Consider the following 27,967-nt stretch of genomic DNA (forward strand, 5'->3'; position numbering starts at 1 on the left):
AAAACATTTAACACAGCTGTAATCAACTTTTTTAGCAGGCTATATTAACAATGGATCACATGACTACTTTTATGTGAAAGGAGTCTTCCTCTCGTGACAAACAAAGAGTTATCACTAGACTCTGGGGTTCCCCTCAGCTCTACAGAGCGAGTTTCAGCTCATTGTTTTGGTTTTTCAGCCAGCAATTTTACTGTTTTCATTTTCAACGCTCTCATCGGTGTTGTTTTAGTTACTTAGAGACAAGCTGGTGAAGAAAGTGCTGGCCCAGCTTGGACTTAAGGCTGCTCCTGGCTAATGCCCGGTCTGGACGAAATGGGACTCAGTGGGGAAATCAGCAATGAGAAATCAGAGACTGTTGTGCCCGCATCTTGACAGAGACCTGGTCCATCAACATCCCGCATCAAGCACTGGATAGGTGGATGGTGTTCTGAGCTGACAGAGCGCAAGACTCAGCGAGATGAAAGGAGGAGGACTCTGTGTTTACGTCGATGATGCTTGGTGCTCAAACGCAGGCAAAGTGGACGGACACTGTTTCCCGACTGTCGAGCTTTTTATGTGAAGATGAAAAATATATTATCATTACTATCTCTGTCTGCTGTTTACCTTCCACCAGCCGCAAATTCAAATAAATACACTGCAGAATTATTTCTTGGGTGTAATACGTGTATGAATATATGTACATAAATAACTGTATGTACTGTTTAATTTATTTTGTATGTTACTCTATTCTAATATAAATTTAAAACGAGTTTTCCTACACTGTAAACTGCAGAAGAGATGCAAGATATAAAGGATGTTTTCTTAGAAGGGCTTTACAAATAAACAGTTAAGAGTGCAGGTCTCCTCTCACTGACAGAGAGGGTCAACCTTACAAAACCCCATACCTGGGTCAGAAAAATATGACAGTGTTATTATTACATAATCTAACCCCAGCTGTCATATAAGCAGATAGTTTTGAGGTATTGATGACGAATACAGTGATGAGTGTTATGTTTCATTAAGTCAAATGCAAACAGTCTATTTTTTGTTTTTTACTTAATTTTTTGTATGTATTTAATACAATATAATTATTTTACTGCGACGAGTTGGCCACTGTCCAGGGTGTGCCCTGCCTTTAGGCTCCATACAATATAATTATTTGGATGGATATGGATGGATAATTATATGTTACAATATACTTTTTTCTGGAGAAATGCAGCATTATTGTTATTATTTATGTGGTGCAAACTTAGAATATTTCATTATTTTCCCCACAGAAGGCATCATATGTAGAAAATATGAAACATTTTATAAATTATTTATAACGACAGGCATATTTACATTTTTTCCGTGCACCATCTGGCTCCTCCCCGCGCTACGTCACACTCCATCTCGTTCCACGCGCTAAACACCCACCCCTCCCTTTCCCTCCGCAGAGCTGCATTCCTGCTGCTACATCGGACCGAACCATTTTGTGTTAGCAACAACATTTTAGCTTCATAATGGGCAAAAAACACACACCAGCCGCACAGTTTTAACTTAAAATAGCCTTAGAATCATATCTTCTGGCATGTGTGTTCGCCAACTTCACCATTTTATCCATATTGCAGTGGATAGTTTTGGAGTTTTCCCGAACCAACACCCCCCTCTCCTCTTTCTTTAAAGTGGTCTGCTCCGTCTTGCTGCCATGTTGGATGTACGCATCGCTGCTGCAGCTGCTGGAGTTTCCGAATGAAAGTTAAACGTTTATCCGCGTACATGCACATAGTGAGTCCTTATTTTTTTTATTTAACGCCAAACCGAGAAGTTACTGTTCTTTCTTAAGCAGGGGTGAGCCTGGAAACCCTCCCCCTCTTCTCCCCCCCGTCCTTCTCCGTCCTCCAGCCTGGAGTCGGACTCAGCGGAGATGATCCGGTTGCAGGCCACAGCAACCGGAGCCCGCATGGATTTTCTGTAATTAGTAGTGTTTGCTGAATCCGTCCGGGATAACTGCATCGTTTCGGGGGTTAACTACAAGAATTCGCAGCCATGAACAGCCACCCGCCGTCCCGCAGGTCCGCTAACGTCGGCTCCATCCTCCTGACCCCGCAGGAGAACGAGTGCCTGTTCGGCTACCTGGGAAGGAAATGCGCCGTAAGTTCCCCCGTTTGTTTACCACCTGCAGGTTCAAAGAAGGTGCAGGTGCTCTTACCCACGCGCCAGCCTTTGCTTTTCCTTCCAGTTTACCCCTCTCGGTTGATATGAAGCAGCAGAAACCTGTTTTGACACCGTTCACACCTTGGGCCCGGTGTTAACAACGAAATCGGTGACCCTTCAGACTCCTTGACACCTACTGTTTTAAACGTATTTAGATTATTATTAAGTTTTTGGGTTTTTTTTTTTTAAATATGGCAAACTCCTCTTTAATTTGTTTGTTCATTAGCTTCTGTTGTATAACCTTTTTAGGTAAAAGTGAACCAGCCTCCACCAGAAAAAGTCCAAACTTGGAAGCTGCCATCGCTCTAAATTTGAATGACAGGTTTTTCAATACATATCATTACAACATATACAACCTTAATAGTATTGAAATATTATCCAGACATCAATAACTACAAGTTATTAACATTTTACGTTTCTGTTCAAGTATTTGTTTACATCAGTAACATGTACATTTTATTTACATTTTGCAACTGTGAACATTTCTGGAACACGAAATTTTTCAAAACATTTTTGATAATTGATTGTTTAAGTAATTTGTTGAAGCAAAAATAGCTTTTTCTATATTTTCTTACTCCTTTATGATAGTAAGTTGAATACCTTTTGGGCTTTGGACTGCTGGTCAGACAAAACAAGCAGTGTGAATATGTTAACTTGGGGTTTAGGAAATTATGATGCCCCTTTTCCACTATTTTCTGACATTTTATCAGCTAAACGATTGATCGAGAAAACAACTGACAGATTCATTGTCATTCATTGTACATCTGGCTAATTGCTTCCAAGTCTTGAGTCCAGATAGTCTAAAAACTCTTGACATTAGCGATGGCCTTGCATCAGCTGTAAAAAATGTTGCTGGAGCAAAAGGTTTGCATTGTTGAGTTACAGCATTTCCTTCCACTTCATCAAGGATGGCCGTGTGTTTTCTCAACACATAGAGGTGGGCCAGGAAGCTGTCAAGCTCCTGTCCATACCGTTTATCACATTCAAGCAGCTGTTATCATGGATGCCACTTAGGTTCACACCTGCGGTTCGGTTCTTTTGGTCGGACCAAGGGGAAGAGTTCACGCTGACTTTTTACAAACGAACCAAGAGGAGTAAACATGAAGTCATACAGACTGACAGGTAACTCGTTGATTGGACAGTTTTGGCAGTTGACATCCTGCATCATCAGGACCCACGTGGGGAAATCAAATTCTGGTGACTGACAGAAGTTTGTGCAGCACTTTAATGCTTCTGATGTGTATATTTATGTTTTTTCGGTGTTACAAAGAGCTCACGAAGAAATAACTGATTATAAGAATTATTAGACTGCAAATCGGCCGCATGTTATGAATAACGACTAACAGGTAGGCAGGACGAAAAGGAGACGTCTTACACAGGAATGATTCGAGGCTTGTTACTGTGGGTTCGCCGTCACACGTATTTTAATGGACTTAATGAACTGACAAAGTACACAGAGTAGGATACAAGCACAGCATTTTCAACAGCTTTTGACCTATTAATCAGAGAAAATACCCACGCTGACGTGCATATGTGCAACTTACCATGGTTACCAAATGATTTGCATATATATATAAACAGATTCCCGAACAGATTTCACGATCAGCAAATGGATTTATTAGTAGTTTAGCTTTTGAAATAATGCTAAAATGACATATCTGCTATCATAAAATCCTGTGGTTGGTTCGTTTGCTTTCACACCACAAACCGCACCAGAGTCCGCTTGACATCGGACCTAGACCCACCTTTTCAAGCGGTCTTGGTTCGGTTGTTTGGTCAACACCAGGGTTGTGAAAACTTAAACCTTGAATTTAAACCAATGAACCAGTATTTACTGTAATGCCCTTTTTTATGTCTAGCAAAATTCGATATTGCACCCAGGACTAATTCCAGGTGTTACCATTAACGTGAAGCAAAGTGTAATTTAACTGTTTTGGTCTCTAGAGTTAGTCTCAGTTAAAGAGCAGCATTCAGGATAACTTGTGGTCAGACTTCATCTGCTCCTAAACACAAACACACAGATGGAGGGTTGTCAGAGGGGGCTGGGGGGGGCGGGGGTTATTTCACAAAGCAGGATTAGAAAGTTAAACATATCTTTGACAGCAGTAAAGCTAAATCTGGTGATACAGATTTGTATCTGAAAATCAAATCTGGGATATTACATTTGATATTAAGTTTCAGTTATTCAAGGTGATGGTTTCTTAAAAGAAAAAAAAAACACATTTTCAGAAAATTATTATAAGCTTCCTAAAGTTATATGGCTAATTTGCTAATCCGGCTTTGTGGAGAGCCCCTCTGCTCTTTAAACGGCTCTGTGGTGGATTTATCCGGAGGCAGAGGAACATGAAACAGTTTGGGGGAGCACTGAATTAGATAGTTTGGATTTATGACTGTTGGATGTTTACAACTGATTTTTCAACCTTTTCTGAACCATGACCATATTTGTAGGTCTCAAAATTTTCTTGACCTCATCAGATAGGCCTATTCATGACAAATATTATTTTACTACAGATTATAAAAGTTGCTTTCCTTAAAGCTTTTAGAAGAAGGCACTGCAACTGAAATCATATTTAGTCTCCCCTTTTTGATGTAAAAAATAATGTCTGTGGGGTTTTTTATGTATTATTAATAGTTTTTTATTATTAAAAAGAAGAAAGAGTATTTGGGGAAATATCAGAAATGCTCTTTCATCTCAGCAGACTGGAAGAGCATATTGGTTTCTGTGTTTGACTGACAGCAGCGGCCAGAGTGCCGGTGTCACACCTTAGGGAACGAGAGACAAGGTAACCCGACCCAAGTGACCTTTGCAGGAACATTTACATGCTGTTTAATGTGCTGAAGCTGCTTTATGCAAGATTTGATTGGTTGTATCGAAAGGTTGGCTGTATTGTAAGGTCTCCATCTATGTAGTGGGATATATATAAAATAAATTTATGGTCGATTTTAAATAATGGGTGATTTGACTAATAGTTTCAGGACTAACTCAAACCAGATTCTTTCTTTCAAGACAATCTAAAAACCGATGAATGATTTGGAAATGATCATCAGTGATGTGGTTAATGGCCTAAAACATTGGTAGCGTCCTTTGGGTTTGTGTTAATCAGATGCTAAGATGCTAGCTAATGTAACCAGTGTTGGAAATTAACTTTTTTGTCCACCTGCCACTGTGGCTGGTGGATTTCAAAATCTACCAGCCACTCACTTTTTTTACCAGCCACTTTCTTAACAGGTGTTCTGTCGAGATGTGCTGCTTAGCAGTTCTGCGCATGACCCACAATCTCCCTGAAACCTTAAATAGAGATATTATAATATAGTATTTCAACATGCTCCCCATATACTTACAGTATACATGGCGTGAGTAGTGATTTAATATAAAATGATTCTGTAGTGGGAGAATTATTTTATATTGGTCTATCGAAATACGCTACTCTTGAAATCCTAAATAAAGTTATTATAATAGAGGATCAAAATATGCCCCCCATATTCTTACAGTACACTTACCTCTGTTTGTAATAAAAAAACAAATAAAAGACGTCATAATACTGAAAGTTATACCTTTTATGGGATATACACAACTGGAAATGGAAACACACAACGTAGAATTTTTTGACAAGGCAGCATAAATTGTCATAAAACCGGCAGTGTGTAACTGCATGTGAAAAATAATAAAACGAGATCTACAATATTCAATCAATAGTTTATTTTATTTCATAAGGTAAATATTTAAACTAAAGGAAAATATTGATATTCTCTCTCTCTCATACACACACACAGTAGGTGTAATGCTATTTGTACCGGAGCGCACCTATGACGCATGCGTACAAGCGTTGTTCCTACGGTTTGCATACATAAGTCAACTATAACTGACCACACTGTAACTGTGTTGTGGAATGTCACAAATCGCTCTGGTACGCTACTTGTATTTACCCGTCAGCGTGGCTGGTAGGTTGAGCAAATTCACCCGCCACTACACAAAATCACCCACATTTGGCGGATGCTAATTTCCACCCCTGAATGTAACCTGCAGAGAGTCTGTGTGTCTGCAGTGTTGACCTTTCCTGTGTGATGCTGAATGGTGATTTCATGTTGCAAACTGTTTCCTGCTGCTCCTCTAACCTGCACTCATGAATCACAGAGGAGGAAACCAGCCCAGTGGCATTTCCTCTTTCCTCTCCCAGCGGCTGGAGTTAGTTTCTGCAGCACAGGGAGAAATCCTGGCAGAAGATTTAACACAGTGTAACTTCTGCAGAAACCTCAAAACAACAAACCACGACAGTGCTGAGGACAGCAACTGGACTCTGCTTCGTGTCCTGCAGGAATGAAGGTTAAACACTGTGGAGAAATGTCAGATACACTAGATTTGAAATGAAACACTCACTAGTGTGCTTCCAACTTTGTGTCAACAAGGGCTGCCTCCAAAACATCAGTAATGCTAAGAATTCCTCCCCCAGTTCAAACCTCATGTTGTCGTATCAACTGCCTTTTTTAGCCACGCTAGAGACAATAGTTGAATATGTTAGTCTGGTCTGCCTGACTCATTGATCCTTTATCTGACTGAGGTTTGTGCAAGTTAGACTCTATGGCCCCGACCGTGGCTCTGAAATATCAGTAGCCTAATTGTGCTGTGTATTGATAAATCCAAGTAGCAGACGGGTTTGTAATTTCGACTTTTTCTCTGAGTTCCCGCCCTTCTGTTTGTTTCGTCTTGCATCTTAATGTCCCCCCTGTTAAAAATTAACAAATTGCCTACTGGGCATAATATCAAACTGAATTTATTCATTTTATTCTGCACTTTTGAAAATCCATTGTAAAGGTGTTTGCATACGTGACTCGTAATCTGATATCAAAAGGTATCAGTTTTGCCTCAGTGACCTGCTCTTTGTTTCTCACCTGGTGAAGCAGGTGTGTGCGGAATGTAGTCCTTATTGCCGTTTAAATGTTTTGCATCATGACGGTTTCCTCTTGCTCGTTGGCTGACCTGTTGCTGCTTTGTGATTCATGTGCAGCTTGGAGGCTTTTAACAACACACCAGATGTGTTTGTAAAATGTGGACACATAATGGAGGGAGATCACAGCCGAGCAATTAAAATTCTCCTGACTGAGCAACTTCACTCACTGCAGGGCTCAACATACCTGATTATTAAATGTAAATACATAGATTATTACATGTATTTATGATCTGATAATGCTCACCGTCCCGTGCTTTTGTCCTCTGTGTGTTCAGACTCTGTGTTCGGCGGTGGTCCAGGTGTACGGTGCAGACCGGAGCTGCAACTGGGTAAAGAGGTGCTGTGGAGTGGCCTGTCTGGTCAAAGACAACCCACAGAGGTCCTACTTCATCAGAGTGTTTGACATCAAGGTGAGTTAAAGCTCTAACTAAATACCAGAGGATAGTTGAATATAGCATTTTAATTTTGGGAAATATGCTTATTTGCTTTCTGATTAGAAAGAGCGTTAGATGAGAAGACTGATACCTGTCATGTCTGTCTGTTAAATATGAAACCACAGTCAGCAGCTGTCTAGTTTAGCTTAGTGCAAAGGTTGGAAATGGGGAAACGGCTAGCCTGGCTTTGTCCAAGTGTAAAACGGCAATTTTACGGGGGGTTATGAACGCATAGATATGAGACTGGTATTGATCTTCTGATCTTACTCTCCAAGCCAGTAAGCCTATTTCCCAATATTTGCTTTAAGTTAATATTTGCCTAGAACATGTACTGAACATTTCATTAGAAGAAACTTAAAGGTCCAGTGTGGAACATTTAGGAGGAGCTATTTGCAGAAATGGAATATAATATTTATAAGTATGTTTTCATTAGTGTATCATCACCTGAAAATAAGAATCGTTGTGTTTTCGTTACCTGAGAATAAGCCGTTTTTATCTACAGAGGGAGCGGGTCGCCACATTGCACTGCCATGTTTCTACAGTAGCCCAGAACAGACAAACCAAACACTGGCTCTAGATTAAGGCTGTTTGCGTTTTTCGCAGCCACCATAGTTTCTGCTACACGCTTGGAATGGGACGGGGATGCGAGCGGTATTTAAATGGTTGACACGTAGCAAGAAATTGCAGTACAGAAATGCCTTTATACCAAAAGATATGTTTGGCTTTGTACATATCTTGGTAACAGTTCTTACATTTCTGGGATAAATGCCTGTTTTGTTAAAAAAAAAAAAAGAATATTATATTATATTGGATTTTTTAAATTCAATCAATTTCTGTATTAGCCTCAAATCAAGTATCGGTTGACCGCTACAATTATACTTTTTCCTTTTTATTTGTCACATTTCTGTTTGTGGGTTATTCTGAAAAATGGTTTAAACTGATCCACTCCTTTTTTCAAAAATGTAGTTTTATTCCAGTAATATTGACATATAATGATTATAGACTTCACATTGTTAATGCTTGGTGAAAAACTGCAGCAGAATGTTTCTCAAATCTCTCTAAACTTTAACTATCAGTGAGGTTGTGATACAATATGATTTTATGTACAATAATGGGAATCAACATTTAAATGACATTAATTAAATAATAACAACAAACTTGTCCATTAAATCTGTTCCAATGTTTCTCTTCATTCTTCCCTGTCTTTTAAACTGCCTCTACATTATGTGGCCAGACTGAATCCATACACTGTCGGCAGTCATTGAATAAATTAATACGGTGCTTTAAAGATGATGTGCAATCAGCTGTGCAACCCTAATGGATCAAAGTGAATTACCAGCCACTGATGTGTGTTTACTGTCTGACGCTCATACAGGCAGAGTCTGTGGACAAAATATCCCTATGGTTTCAGTTCATTTTTATTAAAAACAAACTTACATTTGGTAGCATCTTTTAAGTCTCTGTATCGCTGTTGATGTGACTCATGTGAATTTGGTTGTTTCTTGCATTAAAAAACAGCTGACTCTTAAATGTCAGATGTTAGAACATCGATTTTCATAAAAATGAACTGAGAGCAGTGTGCAGCTGATTTTTTTTTTTTTTTTTTTTTTTTTTAAATGTTTAATTTTTATTCAGTGGATGAAAATCTGCAGTCACAGATGTGGTCCTTCTAAACGTCAAGAAGAATCTACTCTGATGTTTCTTTCTCTGTCTATTGTTTTTGCAGGAAGGGAAAACCATGTTTGAACAGGAACTGTACCACAACTTCTCCATCAGCAGCTCCAGATCCTACTTCATCTCATTTGCAGGAGATGTAAGTGTGCAGCTCTTTGTGATTACCTCAAAACCAAATCGTCCACAGCAGCTGATCTCACTGATCAGGTCCTACTGTTTAATAAGGTGTGATAATCACTGAGTGTATTTACACAGTGCATATGCACATTTGGGTCTGCTCACTCTTTGCTTTTTTGCCGCTGCCTGTTTTACACACAGCCAGTAATGTGAAGCAGCCGCAGGCCTTCAGGGTGTGTCTGCTCTTTAAAAAGTTGCTGTTGTTTCTGACAGAGCAGAGAGCTTCTGAAAGTGGCGTCAGTTTTTAGAAAAAAAGGCTATAAAATGCTGCAGGAAGCCCTGAACCGTAGATGTCTCTACAATAGACGCACTTCAGAAAAAGCCAGAACGTTTTCAAATAATGAGGAGACATCTAAACCAGAAATAAACAGGCATGTTTTTGCTCATCAATTTTGTATTGATGATGCACCTGTAAGTGAATCAACAGTATCGATAACTCCCAGACAGTACCTGGTGATAACTATTGAAATTATTAATTGTGTTTATTTGAGGACAGATTTTCTATGTCAGGTTTCGAAGTTAACAATGCTTCAATTCTGACCCCCCCCATCCTGATACAAGGTGTTCATACTTAATACTCTGTAATCTTTCTGTTGAATACTTTTTATTTAAATGTCATCTGTGACTTTTCCTATTCTTCCTCAGACCTGTCAGATGGGTCTGAACTTTGCCAGTGAAGAAGAGGCCAAAAGATTCAGAGCCGCAATCAACGACTTGCTCAACCGACGACAACGCAAAAGCGGTACGTTTTATTGTTTCAGTTTGTCATCTGTCTCTGCTTCCTCAACCTGGGCTCAGACTGAGGAACACTTACCACCTCTTCTGCTAACAAGACCTCAACCTCAGTCCCAAACCTGGCTGCCTTGCTCATGTCCAGCTGCACCAGGGAGATGTGCAGGGATTATAAAATCAAATCAACCTAGGAACTAAACTCAGGGAGTTCCTGAAGTTAATTTGTGTATCTGCAATCCTAAGAAGAGTGAATATGAGCTAAAGACAACAACTGTAAACACGGAGGATTCATGGTTTTGCTGCCGCTATGATATTTGAATGGATTTTGAAAGTATAGTATAGAGGTAGAAAGGCAGTTTTTAGAAGGAACCAAATAATCCCACACACTGTCGGACTCTTGTTCTTAGGACATTTCGGTCCTTAGACCGTTCATAAAGTAAGCACAAGTGATTGACAGTGTGCAGGATTCTTTGGTCTCTTCTCAGTCAAGACATTTACACACCTTAATATATAATTTATATTGGAGTTCCTCCTGAAGATCGAAGCCTTGAATGATTGAGGACGTAGAAAATGTACATCACCAAAAAAAAGCATTTCATCAAAAGGTGAGGTATCGTCAGAATAGCTTCAGCAGATGCCACTGATTCCGGATGCGTTTGTCCTTTGCACATCTCCACGGTTTAATACCCAGTCAGACCAACACAGTGGCGAGGGTCAAACCATCGGCGGTCTATCTGAATGGATGAAGGCGCTTCAGCTGACCCTCTTGACCAAGATTTAACGTGGTTTGACTTTCACGTGAATGGGATACTCACTGCGGGTTTCCATCCAGGAACCTGGTTTGCTGTGACGTGGGACACGTTTCCTAGTACGGCGCAACCTTATTATTACAAATATTAGGAAGGGATGGAAATTAATTTTGTGATGTTTAAGCATAATTTAACAGACAAAAAGAGTGAAAGTGCACATGTGTGGGAGAGAGAGAGTGTGCTTGTGTAGACTGAAGGAGGGATGTAAAACTGAAACTTAACTTCTATTTGGTTATTTTCGGATGTAATTCAGTGTAAATGTCTGGTTTATCAGTGACGTGTATGAACTACACTGCGGACTGGAGTCTGTGCTAACAGTGACAACACGAGTGACCGCTGTCTAATGTGAACGTGTGTAATGCGGGTTGAACACATGTCAGTAGACTAGGCTGTCACTTTTTATTCGAAATTCAAGCTTTTGTTTGAACATGGGGAAAAACTAAATATTTGAACTGTAAAGACCTGTTTGAATTCAAAATTTCCAGTTTATAAGCACAACAGACCGTTTGAAATAGTTGCCTTGCGGTCCAGCAGCTTGACCTGATATGCGGCCCATTAGCGTCGTTTCGGGAGGAGGTTTTCAGGAAAATGACAGAACTGGAGCCACGATATTAAATTCCAGGTCGCACCACAATCTCAAGACACAGTTGTATGACATACGGGAAAATATAAAGACTATACTGAACTGTAAGACACTATCTCTCACCACTGACAGATGGACGTCGCTGTGTGCGTTCAAATTAATTACAACAAATTACTAGTTTGAATTTGTTTGAACTTGACCGTTTGAAAAAGTGACGGCCCGCCATTAGATCCACATCATATGTGCATCTGCTCTATGAGAGGGGTAGAAGTCACAATACCCAAAATGTGAAATCTGTAAAGGTGTTTTCTCAGATGAGGTCATGAGTTAAGGTTTGGTTTGGGACAGTTCGCTTCTTTTCTCTGCTGCTATGAGCTCAGTGGGTTTCTCTCTGCTGTAGTAAACGTCTCTGCGGTGAGGGTCCTCTTTGGCTTCCCCCAGCTCCTCAGCATGCCGGCCTTTTGAAGTGCACCACTCAAACTGTGATGATGACTGAGGGTCCAAAGGCTCGCAGAGCTTTTTTTTTTAGGAGGGGAAGTTTTTATCCGGCTTATCACCACTGAGCTTTCAAAGCTTTTGCTTTTCTTCTTCTGCTCATGTCAAAGACTTCCTGAACTCTCCTGAACGGTGTCGAAGGCGTGAGGCAGCATGTGTTCTCTGACAGCTTTTACACCTGAGGGCTTTAAAACTGTCGTCTTCTCTCTAGCCGCCACAGAATCACACTAACTGAACTTCAACGCATGTTCTGACTCTTGAAATGCTCACCCTCTTCTCTCGCCTCTTAAAAACTCTAAATAACTTCCATATTTTGTGTTCTTAATTTAGTTCCGTCCTGTTGATTTTGTTCTGAAACTATAATTGTGTTAATTTTTCTTTTGCAGAGAAGAGAGGTGACCCTAAAAATGGTATGTTGAATTCTTAATATTGATAATGCAGATTCAGTTTTGCTTACTACTTCAGCTCAGAGTGGCCCACAGTGGGGTTTTGTCCCATTATCTTGAGATCATGATTCGGTTATATCAATATCTTAAGGTCAAATGATCCTCATATTCACTTTTAACCCTGTTATCTTTTTTAGGCTTTCTTTTTTTTCTTTTTTTTCAAATCAAACAAAAACACAAAAAACATGAACACAAGATGAGACACGAGAATCCAATTACTCCACAACACAAGTACAATAAAACACAACAAAAATGGAGAGAAATTGAAGTTATAATCCTTAAGATTTTAGTCATGGTTAATGTGGCAACACCTGTGGTTACTGGTGGTAATGCTAAGAACATCTTAATAGTAGTGCCAGAGTTCTGTTCAAAATGACGCGTTTATCGATTACTGGGGTCAGGAAACGTGCTTTTAGCAGCTACTCTGTCCAAAATACAATAGCCAAAGTAGTAGCTATACTTTCCTCCTCAAAATGCCAGGGACCAGCTGTTCTGCTCTTCGTGATTACATCATTAAGTAACATACAGGTATGTGACATTACGTACAACCTGCACACGCACCAGCTCCAGTCTTCTGAACTTCGTCCAGTGCGTTGGGGTGATCAGCGCCTTTAAGCATGTAAGCCCCTGCGTCACACACATTTTTCCACGTCAGCTCAAGGAATAACTATACTGAGTTTTCAGAATAATAGAGCGCATCCACTCACCAGTGGAAGAGGTTCAGTGCGTCCATAGATTGACAGCCCGGTTATATTGCCAATATGATTTAAAGCACAATACAGCCTTAATGTAATGTATGTAATGAATGTCTCAGAAGTCCAGTGTTGCGGTAGTGGTATCGGTGCGTGAAATCCAATGCTGAACTATAAATTACAACTGTATGTATTTATGGTAGGAGTACCGTAACCCCTTGGGTCAAATATAAATTCAGCTTTAGTAGCAAATGAGAGCTGCGCCTACAGTTTCCTGGTTCAATTAATTCAATGATGTTTTTTTTTTTTTTTTTCACATCCACCACACCTATAGACTATAAACAATTACAAAGATCCTGCACCAGACTTATGAATACTGCAAATATGCACCTCAAGTTCACTGTGCAAAACATACAAACCATTCTGTGGTTGTTTCACAGCTACAGTTTCATCCGTAACTTTGGGGCATAATGTATACTCAAAAAAGGCATCTTATTGAGTGCTACTGTGGTCCTCCAGTGTGCTTGGTCATTCTGACCTGGGTTGACAAAAATTCATCTTCTGGGATAAAGTGACTTTGAGTGAGATCTGCAGATCTGTGGTCTGTCTGGACTCTCATTGTGTTGTATGTGGGGTTCAGTGACTACCTTGTAACCCTACAATACATGCTTTCAACAACAGCGGACTGGTTGTACAAAGCAGCTCGCTGTGTGAATGTAGAAGCAAGAAGCTGATTAAAAACAGTGTTCGTGCTCATTGTGTTTCTCCTACAAAAATAGATGTTATTTGCGTGACTGGATGACAAATGCCCTGAGACTGAATGGTTGTGGTGTTTCCTGACACGTTGGCGGCGTTGTTTCACAGACAGCGTGACTCACACACTGACACAGAGTGGAGTTGCTGTAGGTTAATCTGGTCAGCAGGAAGCCCATCTGTGCCATATGTGGACCACATGGTCTCTGTTGCTGTTCCCTTTAAACCCTGTTGTGATGCACATTAGGCCTAATCTGTAATCCCCACAGTTACTGCTGCTGAACATTTGTTTTGTATAGATTTAATTTTATCATTTCTCAGTGATTTTTTTTTTTTATTTGAAAGTGCACATGAATCAGAATTAACATTTTAAAAATATGTGCCAGGATTAACTCAGCAGTGCTGAGACATTGGTCAAATTACTATTATGTTTGCGAAGTCTTCTGACAAAATAAAAGGTCTCCAACATGTGTTGAGCAGTGGGACCATGGATCTATCAAGAGCTGGATATGGCACTGCCAATCACCTTTGTTGCCAGTTAAAAAAAAAAAATCCCCTGCAGCCCAAAAAGCATTTTCCGCGGAAGCAAACCAGGAAGCGAGAAAAGGCTTATCGCCTGAGTGGCGGGATTTCTCTGGCTTAATGTGAAGATATTCTTGAAATGAGCGATCGCAAAACAGAAAGTTACAGGTGACAGAAAGTTGTCCTCTTAACACTTTCCTGCCACACAGCCCCCGACTGACTGAACAGGTTTACGTCAGCATTTTGGAAATGTTTTCCTGTCCACACCAAAACATGGCTGATGTTTTAGATTTAGCAACTCTGGAGGCAGTTTATTATTCAGATTTAGCCGGCTTAATGTAGAGGTAGTCTAAATTATCGCACATGAAGTGAGATGACAGTTTGTCTTATGTCAAAACTTTGGGAATGTCATAGTTTCTGACTGCGTTGTGGTAGGAAGTGGTAGAAGTTTTGGTACCTCAGGCTAATTATAAAGTAAACATGGCAATCTGACAGGTTCTGTGGGTAAAAATGGCTTGTGAGCAGCGCAGATCTCCCTCCTTAGAGCTTTCCAAAATGTAGATGTTATTTTACTGCACCTGGCCACCATCATGAACAGAGTTGTGAGTAATGGTCCCAGTGCATCAGAGTTTAAATTTAGGTCTTCTCCTCTGCAACTGTGTCTTTTTATAAGCTGTTGGCAAACACTGATGCTGTAAAGAGCAGGATTAACATATACTGAACAAATCAGTCGTCACTTCAGTCAACTCCATGGATTTGAAGTTTCTCTCCACTGGCACAGATTAATTTTGACATTTCAGCTGTGAAACATGAGACTTGTTGCTCTGGATTTGCCTCTCTGTTTGAGGGATGTATGTGTGTCTCAGTTTGCTTCCCCACTCCTCTTCACATGTATTGTTCTTATCCTCATTGTGAGAATATCAACAAAAACACTTTTGTAGGGAAGAAGCTGCTCGTGTTTGTACTTCAGGGATAGTCCACATTGTTTGGGAATGTTGAGGGAATGTTGTTACCTGATGTGAACTCCAGTGTTTGTCCATGTAAATCCAGCTGAACCTCCTTCACATATGGTGTTCATTGACAAACTGAATGCGGTGGCTTGAATGGATGCTGACTGCTGTATCCAAGTAGGAAGTGTAGTTAGAAGTTGTTGCTGGTCAGGTTTGTTTTAGAAAAGAAGCCAGAGTTTTGGCAGCGAATCTCGCAGCTTTCCCTATTGAGTGTGCTAATGACCTTTGTCAGTACAGAATCCAGCAAGTTCGAATCTGAGTTATTTGGAATTTGAACGTACTGAATGGCGTTTGCCAAAATTCAGTAAACTTGGCAAATGGATCAATAGAACAGCATTTTGTGAAACTATAATTCGATTAGGGCTAGGTATCAGTTGAAATGTTTAGATACTAGCGATGATATGATACCTTGAGTTTCAGTACGGATACAGAAATAATTTGTGACTTTTTTGATGCCTTACTTTCAGAAATATAAACATGTTTTTCTACAAAACCTTTTTTTTTATTGAACGAAAGACGCCTCAAATGTTAAATGTTGTCTGAACACAGGCAGCCGGACAAGAAATTTGTCTAAATAACATCTGGTCTAAAAATTATGATTTAAATCAGGAGCTTTCTGATTAAAGAAGAAGTAAACAACATTGTGAAGCACAATGAAGCCTTTCGCTCAGTACCATAATAGTACTCATCTTTGATACCCACGCCTACACAGAAGCAACCCATGCAGCTCTGCTTGAAAGTGGGGAAACGACCACCCTGCTCGTCTTGGTCCTCAGGAGATGGCAGATTTGAGGCGAGCCTGTTGGTCTGGTCATAGACATCCAGCATTCATGGGGAGTCCAGGGATTTTGACTGGGATTAGCAGTGGATTAGTGATTATGTCAAATGCTGCTGCGGTTTGTGGAGATTATGAGGAATTCAAAGACTGAATGGTTCGGACCAACGGGAGGGGAGGGACAGCCAGTTGACATTTATATTAGAAAAGATGGATCAAAAGAACTCAGTGCAGACGGATCAGATCCCTGTTGGTGAACATGAAACACGGCGGAGAGTTTACAGCAGCCCTTTGCCATATTGATCCCTCAGGTACTAGGGATTACTAAAGGCATATTGATGACAGTGTGTGAGTCAGGAGGGGTCAGTTAGATTACTTACCACAGTAAAAACCTGACTAACAGTCTATAGTCCTGCCAGCATCCCCCCCTGTAGGATGCAGTCTTCATTACAGCCACAGTATCAGGGTATCCACAGGTCTTAAATCTTAATGGAATTGAATTCTCTTTCATCAAAAACAGGCCTTAAAAGGTATTAAAGTCTTAAATTTAATTTGCAAAGGTCTTGAATGCTTTTTCTTGCCTGTCGTACACAATCATTTTAGTTACAAAAAATGTTTTGTATGATTGATTGGCTGTTGGGAGATAAAAATGTAAAGTTTGTCCTGAGGGTAGTGCTATGGGATTGTTAAAATCTAAAGGGTTCATCCTCTGGGAAGCAGGAATGGGATCAGGGCATTTCTTGTCAGTCTGCTTATACATTTTAATATTTGTCAAATATTTGATCAAAAATCGACCACAGCTCATGAACATTTCTCCATGACCGCCCTCTCTCCCTCCCTGTGTGCAGGTCCAGCTCTGCACATGGCCACAGTGGACATCAAGAACCCGGAGATCAACAACGTCCGATTCCACAACTCCCACAGCCACCAGCAGCCGTACCACCTCAACAACATGCTGAGCCACAGCGGGCTAACCCGGAAGGACAAGAAGACCAAAGGCAAGAAGAAGAAGCTGACCAAGGCTGACATCGGCACGCCCAGCAACTTCCAGTGAGTCACACCTCATAAATTTAACATCACTGAGTGCTGCAGCAGAATGAGGATGAGATAGTGTTTTCATTTATTAATCTGCCAGTTATTTACTTGATTAACTGATTAATATTTTTTTCTAATAAACTGGCAGAAAATAATAAAAATGCCCTTCAAAATTTCCCCACAATCCAAGGTGATGTCTTCAAATGTTTGGGTTTTGGACTGTTGGGCAGAAAAAACAAAAGAAGCTGGACCAGGCAAATGTTGGCATTTTTGTTTGAAAAAATGACTTAGTTATTGAAATAAGTTAATTTAATTAGTAATAAGTTAATTTTTCTGTCTATTGACTAATCAGTTAATTAACTAACTGTCAGCTCTAGTTGGGGGACGCACAAGAGACAGATTTTAAAAAAGAACGGTCAAAAATTTAAGCAAGGTATCCTGACTTTTTGTCCCCAGTGTGGGTCAAACTCCAAAATTGCTGGATCCTACATTTCCCAAAATGCAACTTAATAGTGTCTTTCATTAGACTCTCCATGTCTGGTAAATACCCACATCTTTCAAACTCCACACCTCCAGTTTGTAACACAGACGTTCTGTTTTCTCCATGGTGAAGCCAAGATACTCAAGTGGTGTCACTTAAGTGAATCATTCAGACTTAACACAGCTCCTCCAGAGACACAGAAGACTTCTGTCGTCTTCAAAATGCACCCGGTGTACCCTGTAGTGTATCTGTGTGTGTGCAGTCATGGACCTGTACCATCCTGTCTGATCCAGCAGTAACACGTTGCTTCATGGCAACAGTAAACATGTTGCGTTAGGGTCTGAGAGCACTCAATGACCACACTGTCTCTGTGACTGATGTACAAGTGTGTGTGTGTGTGTGTGGGCTCACTATTTAACATGTGCACATGATCGCCCACGTGCGCATGCTAAATAGTTGAAGTACTTCTGTATATTTATGCGTTTGTGTGGACGTGTGTGATCTCACCGCATATCTGTCCCGTCTTCTTCAGGCACATCGGTCACGTGGGCTGGGATCCAAACACAGGTTTTGATGTGAGTATCCCCCTTCTCTCACACACACACACACACACACACACACACACACACACACACACACACTCACAGGAGCACAATAGTGACCTGTGTGGTGGCTGCATGATGAAATCACACAATAGGCTCTTTTTGTTTCCTGCTCATATTCACAAACATCTCGCTGCTTCTCAGAAGCTGCACACGGACCCAGAATGTTCCAGAGAGAACCAGGCTGCAGCCTCATTAACTCAGTAGAGAGCTGCATACCGAAGAAATTAATAGATTTAAGTACAAACGCATTCAAAGCACTCCTCTCGTCGTCTTCCACAATCTCCAAAAGCCCTAATTTCAGAAATAATTGTGGCATATATAATTAAAAGATGCATTGTCGTGTTGTGGCACCAAAAACGTAGTTCTGCACCCCATGCCACTCCCCACCCCCCCAATGTCTTATAAATAAAGTTGTATTGACCTGATGTTATTTATTAGACGTGAAGCACCTCGTGGAACTTGCTTTTAAACGCACAAACACACTGAGTATGTGGTCGTCTCCACAACCAGCGCGATTCTGTCACAAGGGGAGCTGTAGCTGTCAAGAATCTCCTCTTTGTATTCATCATTAGCGAGGATGTTGCTGTGAACTACCAGCACAAAAGAAAGTGTTTTAGCTGTCAGCAGTCGTGTTTAATGCAAAAAGGGAAACCTTGTTATGTGATTTGGTGCCACAGCAGAAAATAAATCTTCCTGATTTTTCATAGTGAGTGCTGTGATGATATCACGTAAGAGTAATGGAGCTAAGAGTAATCTTTTCCTCTGTTACTGAAAATCCCAGAAACAATAAATATGCAAAAAATTAAGTGTAACTACTGTTTTAAAAGATCAATGTATGCTGTGCTGGAGGGTTTAAGTTGCACATCGGACCATTATTGGTTTCTACGCTAGTTGTGATCAGTCAGTGGGATTGTAAACAGGTTGTATCATCAGTGTTCTCATTTAAGGTTTGACAAATGTTTGCAGTTGTAAAATGGAGGCTGTTTAGCAACCCTGAGTGGTTTCTCGTAGCAACCAGAGCTGCTGATGCGTGGCATTGTTGAGTTTGTTCGCTAACGAACATTGTGTTCAGACTGGCGGGCATAACGAGCGGGAGGCTGATTGGTTTCCATTCACTGCCTCTTAATTGGCTCTGTTTACCCGACATCCCACATGTCAGTCACACACCAGGCATTCCCAGAATGCACTGCAGCGTGACAGAAGAGGTGTGAATATTCCTGCGTGAGACCATACAGAGCAGCAGGTTAATGTTTGATTTGATGGAAAGCAGCTGAGTGGTTTGTTTCGTTTGTTGACAGGTTTCAGGCAGCTTGTAATTCTACCTGTTGGCCACCAGGTGTCACACTGACACTGTGACTCACTGCAGTGTAGTTCATCTTTTGATTTATCTAAATCATTTTCTGAAGTGTGGGCTTGACACAAACATTACGTCCTTTAACTGCGGACGTTGTCAGTCTTCAACAGTGTGGTGTGTGTTTTAAATTGCTCTGTGTTGTTGATGTTGCAGCTCAACAACCTGGACCCTGAACTCAAGAACCTGTTCGACATGTGCGGCATCTCTGAGGCTCAGCTGAAGGACCGAGAGACGTCCAAGGTCATCTACGACTTCATCGAGAAGAAGGGAGGGGTGGAGGCTGTCAAGAACGAGCTGAGGAGGCAGGGTGAGAATGCACGCACACACACAAACACACACACAGATACCTTTGATGTGTCAAACTGATATTAAATAATTATGAAGCAGTGCAGCATTTGTTGAAGAATGAAGCTCCTCAGTTTCATCAGAACTTTACTTCAAAACAACTGAATTTGCAGCCATGTGACAGCGTCTCTAAGGTAGACACTGTTCTGATGTTTTTAATCATTTAATCATTAATAATCTTTGTATCTCTAATGCCATCTGTGATGTAAACACAAATATTGTGGTGTATTTTTTGAGAAATGAAATTAATCAATCGTCAATTAATTGATGATTACTTTTTTGTCAAACAACTCCTCAACTATTTTGATAATCGTTTGAGTCCTTTATCAAATAAAGACACCAACCATTCAGCAATTTTATATTACTATATATTGAATATCTTTGGATTTTGGACTGTTGGTCAGACAAAACAAGCAGTTGGAAGATGTTAGCTATTTTACAGAATAACGATTCATCGTTTAGTCTTAAAAAAATAGTTATTTTCAAATGTATTTAGTTGCATCCCCAGTTAGGTGGTGTTGAGGAAAACTATCCACACTGTCTCAGTTTCTGTTGCTGGACGAGTTGCTCTCTTTCTCTGTGGAGGGCTCTGCTCATTTATGATGGATGTTTGAATGCCTGTGCTGCTGCTTGTGAATTGATTTTGCAGATAGCTTATACATAGTGCTGAAATATATTCCGGTTTTTCTCCCAGATGACTTTCTTTTCCTTTGCCAAAATGGAAAAGCCTCTGAAACAGATCTTAAAGAAGTAGTTTGACATTTAAGGGAAATACCCTTATTTCTGGCGGAGAGTTAGATGAGAAGATCAATACCACTTGTATGTACATGTTTGTAAGCTAACAGCCAGCAGCCGGTTAGTTTAGCTTAGCTGGAAACAGGCGGGAAACTGTGCAGCACTAACGATCCACCTTCCAGCACCTCAAAAGCTCACTCACTGATTTACATCTTACATCTCGTTTGTTTAATCTGTACAAAAACTAAAGTGTAAAAACAACAGTGCTGTTTTACGGGGGGGGGTTACGAGCCGGACAATGTTTTGGATTTGAGTGGTTGCCACGCAACAAGCCGAGATGGACGAAGTTACTGCTCAAAGGACAGATATGATGGTGGTATTGATCTTCCCATCGAACTCTCTGCCAGAAGATGAATAAGCGCATTTCCCCAGTTGTCGAACTATTTCTTTAAACTCTCGTGGGACAGGTTAAATATTTAAGTTTCCTTACAGACGTATGAGGTTCGTAACAACCATACCACCAAGTCGTACGAACCAGTTATTTACCAGGCACTTAATCTTAGTACAGTCTGAATAAATCAGTTTAATTGATCTGACTGTAATGTTTACGCTGCAATACGCAGATTGATTGACAGCTGTCATTTACCTCAGGTGTGAGCACTGATGGCTTGTTTTTACAGCATTTGATGATTACGACGACAAAGCATTGAACATGGCAGGTGAAGGTGTAGTGTAGCATCAAGTCAGAAGTCTGGGATTTTTAATCCTCGGCTGCTAATGTAAAATGTTCTCGAGTACCTGGAAAAATAATCTACAAATACAGCAAAGTAACAAAAATGAAACAGTGCTACTGCAGGTGTTAATAAATTGTGTGCTTTTCTGGGTATTCACCATCATTTTAAACGGAAGCAAAATAACTTTTTTTGAACTCATTTAAAATCCTCTCACAGTTTTATCTTGAACTACCATTTCCTCCCTTTCACCTGTATTTTTCTATCTGACAGTAGACTTGAGGTGTGCAGATGAAACGGTATTCTCTGTCGGGGTTTTTTATTCCTCGCGACAGACTCTGCTACGTCTGTCAAGAGTTTTTCTCCATGTTTTATTCATGTTAAGGCGAGCGCAGTTTAATATGAAAGCACGAGTGAGGAGTGTAGAGCGATCTGAATCTGAATTTAGGGTGGTGTGTGTGTGTATGATGATTTGGACATGATATAGTAAGATGGTGGATCTTTTCATGCTGTCCCAGTGATTTAAAAAATGATCTGGTATCAATGAAATGTACTGGAATATTATTGGTTGTCAGTGGTTTTCGGGGTGCTCTTTAATTTTTCTCGACGATCTTGCGTCATGTTGATTGACTACAATGTTTTCCTAGTACAGAAGAGGTACTACGGAAATGTTGTAACTTTATTTTCATACCCTCAGTCTGGGGCTGCAACTTAAAATTTGTTTCATTATTGATTAATCTGCCGATTATTTTCTAGATAATTTAATTCACTATTTTGTCTGTAAAATGTCAGAAAGGAAATGGTAAATGGACTGTACTTGTATAGCGCCTTTCTAGTTTTCCGACCACTCAAAGTGCTTCACACTACATATCACATTCACACACTGATGGCAGGTGCCAACTGCACGTCAGACTAAAGAAACTAATCAATCACACACACACTCACGCACCGAAGGCATAGCCCTCGGGAGCAATTTAGGGTTCGGTATCTTGCCCGAGGACACTTCGACATGTGGGCCGGGGGAAGCCGGGATCGAACCGCCGACCTTCCGATCAGTTGGCGACCAGCTCTACCACTTAGCCACAGCCATGAAAAATGCCCATCACAGTCAACTAAAGCCCAGGTTAACAGATTCAGACTACTTGTTTTGTCTGACCAATGTTTCAAAAACCAAAGATATTCAGTTTGCGATCATATATAGCAAGACAAAGCATCAAATCCTCACATTGCAGAAGCTGCAATTAGACACTGTTTGGCATTTTTGCTCAAAAAAAGACTTAAAAATTATCAAAATATTAAAATAAACTGCTGTAACTAATGGGAAAACTGACATCTGCCCTTGGACACAACCCTTAAAAAAAATGTAAGAAATACGCAGGCAAAACACACTAAAGAGATACAGACCTGCATTTCCACTGAACCTGTACAAAACAAGCCCCCCATTGAATGCTGTAAGAAACTGGCCCGTGGATGAACCTAATTGCTGACCCATGCTCTAGATATTAAAATCGATAGACAGATACTTACTTACTTACTTTATGTATCCCGGGGAGGATGTTTGCATGTCACAGCAGCAGTACACGAACCAACCACACAGTACAAAGAATAGTGCAAAAACAAACTCGAGTACTAATATAAAAGTGCCCTTTTAGGCACAGGTATACAAGTGTGCAAATTGCAGTAAGTAACATTAGTATTGCATGGCATATTTCTATAGGGCAGAGATGCCCGTGCCGACCCACACTGTGATTAACTGCAATAACATCGCAGCTAAAGTTACACCGGGCCTGAGGAAACAGGCCAGGGTCAGTTTTGCGAACTCTTTGAGAAACTTTAAGATGTTGTGAAACGAACAGGTGGCGGTGAAACGTGTGTGATGTCATCTTAAGGTGTATTAACACCATCTCATGTCTGTTATCCCCCCTGCAGCACCCCCCCCACCTCCTTCTCGTGGTGGTCCGCCTCCTCCTCCTCCGCCCCCACAGCTCGGCTCCACCCCCTCCTCCTCCCCCGTCCAGAGTGGGCCGGGGAGCCCCTCCACCCCCTCCTCCATCCAGAGCCCCCGCCTCAGCTCCTCCACCTCCGCCTCCCTCCAGACCAGGAACTCTGGGTGCCCCGCCTCCTCCACCTCCGCCCACCAGGGGAGGTCACCAGCCCCCTCCTCCTCCTCCCCATCATCACCACCACCACCAGCCTCCCCCTCCTCCTCCTCCATCTGCCTTGCACGCCTCCATCGCACCCCAAGCCCCGCCCCCTCCACCTCCCGCATTGGCCCATCAGTCTCCAGTGGGTAACGGGGGTGGCTCAGCCCCTGCTCCACCTCCTCCCCCTCCTCCTCCCCTCCCGGCCCCCCTCCCCCTCCAGAGCTGGATGGTGGAGGCGGAGACTCTCCTCATTCGCCGAGTCCCGGTGGGAAGTCAGCGCTGCTGGAGCAGATCAGAGGAGGAGCCCAGCTGAAGAAGGTGGAGCAGAACCACCGAGCGCCGACCTCCGGCATTGGACGCGATGCCCTGCTGGACCAGATCCGACAAGGAATCCAGCTCAAGACCGTAAGACGATCGCGATGTCTGATTCCCACATGACATATGCGTGACTGTTAGCACCCAATTGAGGCAATTTGTGTCAGAAATCGCGCTCCTTTCTTAGAGTCGTAACTCGGTCAAATGTGATCACACAGACACATGTTTTTAGATTCAGCGTGACTTACGGTTTTGTGGTATATATCTCCGATCTCCATTATGGATAATCCACTCACAGAAGAAAGACGCTCCTTATAAGTTCAGATCTTGCCTCGTGATCATCATATTTGGAAGTTTTCTTCAGTGTCAAAAGTAATCCAGTGGTTTTATTTGTACGTCCATGGTTACAGTGCAAACAAGAACTGCTAATAGCTAATTGGACATGACTTTTCATGGTGCAAATTTGCCAAAATTTAAACTAATATCGGCTTAAAAAACGGGGCACTATTTGAAACAGTTTTTAGTAGACCAACTTAATCATAAAGTAACAAAGCCAAGGGTTCAAAGGGTTAATTAACCTACATTTCAGGCATTTCACTTCAAGCAGCACTGTGGCATTTTTTGTTTGTAGTCTTATCCAAAGGCTGAACACAGAGATGGAACTAAAATGTAACGTCACTTCACTTAAAAATCAATAAATGAGGTGTCCTGGTGGCGTAGAGGCAGCAAATGCTTTAATTTGCCCCCACACAAAAATCTGTTATAAACTGTATGTGACGATACCTGTGATTTATATGGTTAAAGAAACATCTGGTTGTACCTGTAACAAACTGTTTGTGTGTCTCCAGGTGTCAGATCATCCGGAGTCCGGTCCTCCAACGCCGGCTCCCACCGCGGGCATCGTCGGCGCTCTCATGGAGGTGATGCAGAAGAGGAGCAAAGCCATCCATTCCTCAGGTAACTGTATCTGTATTACCTGGGACACGCATACCATGTGACCACGGCGTCCAGGGTTCTTGTGTGGCCTGAAACCTGTTTCCCAAGATACACTGATACTTAAACAAATAGTTTGACATTTTGGAAAATGCACTTACTCGCTTTCTTGCCGAGAGCTGTATGTGAATGGATACCACTCTTAATTCTGTATTGTAAATGTGAAGCTACAGCAGGAGCCGGCTAACTTAGCTTAGCATAAAGACTGGAAACAGAGCGAAACTAGCTAGCCTGACTCTGTCCAGATGTAACAAAATCCGCCTTCCAGCACCCTTAAAGCTCGGTGATTAACACGTTATGTGTGAAGAAGTGAGAAATCGCTGTTTCACAGGGCGTATACTAGGGTTAGGCCGATGAACGATGTCATTGTCCATCCCAATGTCTCACTGTGGACATCGTCATATGCCAATTTGGTAGACATCACCCAACCCTAGGGCTTATAGTACATAACCCCAGGAAAACCACCGGACACTCCAGGAAGTCCTGACTAATAGTCTTTGAAATGTTGTTTTAATACTTCCGTTTTTGTACAGATGTAATGATGAATAAAACCCTAAATGAGCTTTATCGTGTTAATTAGTGAGCTTTAGAGGTGCTGGTAGGTAGATTTTGTTACCTTTGGACAGATCCAGGCTAGCTGTTTCCCCTTGTTTCCAGTCTTTGTGCTAAGCTACGTTAGCTGGCTGCTGGCTGTGACTTTATATTGAACAGACAGACATGAGTGGTATCAGTCCTTTCATCTAACTCTCGGCTGGAAAGCAAGTAAACAAATTGCCCAAAACGTCAACCTTTTCCTTTTAAGGCAGAACTCGTATTCCTCAGTGACACTTTAAATGTGTCTTTTGTGTTTTCTTTTCCCAGACGAAGACGAGGATGACGACGAAGACGAGGACTTCGAAGACGACGACGAGTGGGACGACTAGTGAAGATTTCTCTCCTCAACCCCGGTCCCTCCACATCTACAGCTGACACTAAAATATCTTCTAAAAATCTTCCAGCGTCTGACTAAAATTGTAATGTAAATGTTGTATGAATTGGCTGTATATTTATTTTTGCCTATTTGCTTTTTGTTTTTTTATGACTATTATAATTAATCTGTGCAATACCTCATCCGTTAAATCTGTATCGTTCGTCACACACCCTCATCGTTAAAGACGCTACACTGTCCCCGGGACATTCTGTCATTAGAAAGCACTTAACACCGCCATCAGCACAATGTGGAGATGCAGCCGGCTTCATGTCATTATTAATAATCAATAATATAAAACACTATAGCTGCTCCACTGAGAGGAATCTGAATTGCAGTCTTCATGTGCTCCTTGGGAAATATTTTTTTGTGTTCATTTCTTCGTGTTTTCATTCCTCTTGAAAGAAACTGAAAAGGGAGACGTACGTGTGACCAAACAGGCAGGATCCTCTTTGTGTTTGACAGTGGTCTGTTTAAATGCGAGATAACACTATTTTCTTACTGTGCTTCTTTTCGTACCTCCGAGTTTCCTAATAAATTGTAGTTTAGTCGTGTTATTTTTTCATAAATACTTTGACCAAAATGCTGCGGCTCAGTCGCCTCGCGGATTTTCAACTTTTATTTTTTATGAAATTAAAGCCGTTTATTTGCACACAGTTTATATGATAGTTCAGTTTTGTGTTTTTCTGGTGTGCGTTTGTCAAATAATTTGTATTTTATTTCAAGCAGGTTACAGTGACGATGGACACTTTTAAAAGCTAAAGGTTTCGCAATATTGGGACATTTAAATGGGAGTACAAACATGACTGATGATGTTTCAGTTAGTGACTTTCTTTGGCTTAATACGAAAACATGTCTACACCCGTTAACTCACACTGTGGCATTTGTGAAATGAAGAAAGTTTTGTTCTTAATGTTAAGTTGATTGTTTTTGTTGTGACATCATTCCGTTATTTCCTGCAGGAGGAAACATCAACAGCGCTCTGGTCAGTATTTCAAACAAATATCACATCACACAAAGCAACTAAAAGATAAAAAAACTCATTTGTCCTCTTCTGTCCTTCAGTTAACAAACTATAATTTTATGCGATGCGACTGTAAATGCCTCCTTATGGAGAATAATAAAAAAAAAAGCAAATAAATAATGAACCAAATTTGGCATTATCAAGCAGCTTGTGGGTTTGGCAATGCCTGTGATCCTCCGTCTGAAAACGGTGTAAAGAAATAACCAACGCTCGTTTTAACTGTTCGTCTTAAGAGTTTTTACCGTCCTCCAGCGAGGCTTAATGCTGCATTGAGAAGCCGAGATACTGACAGAGAACCTGTGAAAAGGGTCGGGAGGGGTGGGGGGCAATGAAAATACTAAATTGTATACTTAAATAAATGTTAATATTTACAGAGAAATTTGTCTCTTTCTCTTTCTTTGTCGACGTGGTTCTGGTTCTTTGCTGCAAGATTCAAGATTCCCTTTATTGTTCTATAAAGAGAAATTTGGTATAGGCATCAAGATTCCTGTTCCATTGATGCAGGCACGCATCCTAGAAATATGTACAGTGTAAACATGGAAAACGATACTAAACATGACATTTTCAAAGACACTTCAGTTTTTGAAAACTACCTGTAGTGTAAGAAGAATATAATTCCAAGAGCTACACAGTGGTAACACCAGGTAGTCTTTATTATGTGGAAGGTAGCAGGTACGTTTGAGCTAACAGGTGAAAGCAGATAAGTGATGGCATTCATATTTAAAGCTACTGAAAAAAACAAAATCAGTGAAAGTGGTCATAGCTAATTTTTTATGTTCAAATGCCTCGTGTGGAGGAATACATGAAGCCTTCGGTCAGTCAGATGAAATATACCATATTTATGACAGAGGAAAGTTGTAATAGGCCTATTTTTCCTGGAACACAATATAGGAAGGTTAAAAACTGACCCTGTACCTGTATTTTAATTGAATGCCAAACATTTAATCAAACTGGATGAAATAAACAGTCATACTGACGTGGTAGCAGAACATGTTCCTGCTTGCTGGAAAAA

General features: G+C 41.0%; 1 protein-coding gene across 1 annotated transcript; it reads left to right on the forward strand.

Annotated features, from left to right (window-relative positions):
- Window positions 1-1,432: 1,432 nt before the first annotated feature.
- wasla (WASP like actin nucleation promoting factor a) lies at window positions 1,433-27,334 on the forward strand. The gene is given in 13 exon segments (XM_044193669.1): window positions 1,433-2,112; window positions 7,400-7,534; window positions 9,285-9,371; window positions 10,055-10,151; window positions 12,415-12,438; window positions 17,075-17,276; window positions 18,275-18,317; window positions 19,855-20,008; window positions 23,442-23,487; window positions 23,489-23,847; window positions 23,850-24,061; window positions 24,820-24,928; window positions 25,826-27,334. Coding segments are annotated over 13 exon segments (1,635 nt in total). The 5' UTR covers window positions 1,433-2,007; the 3' UTR covers window positions 25,888-27,334.
- Window positions 27,335-27,967: the final 633 nt, after the last annotated feature.

The sequence above is a fragment of the Siniperca chuatsi genome, linkage group LG4 (assembly GCF_020085105.1).
Source record: "Siniperca chuatsi isolate FFG_IHB_CAS linkage group LG4, ASM2008510v1, whole genome shotgun sequence".
In the NCBI taxonomy this organism is placed as follows: Eukaryota; Metazoa; Chordata; class Actinopteri; order Centrarchiformes; family Sinipercidae; genus Siniperca; species Siniperca chuatsi.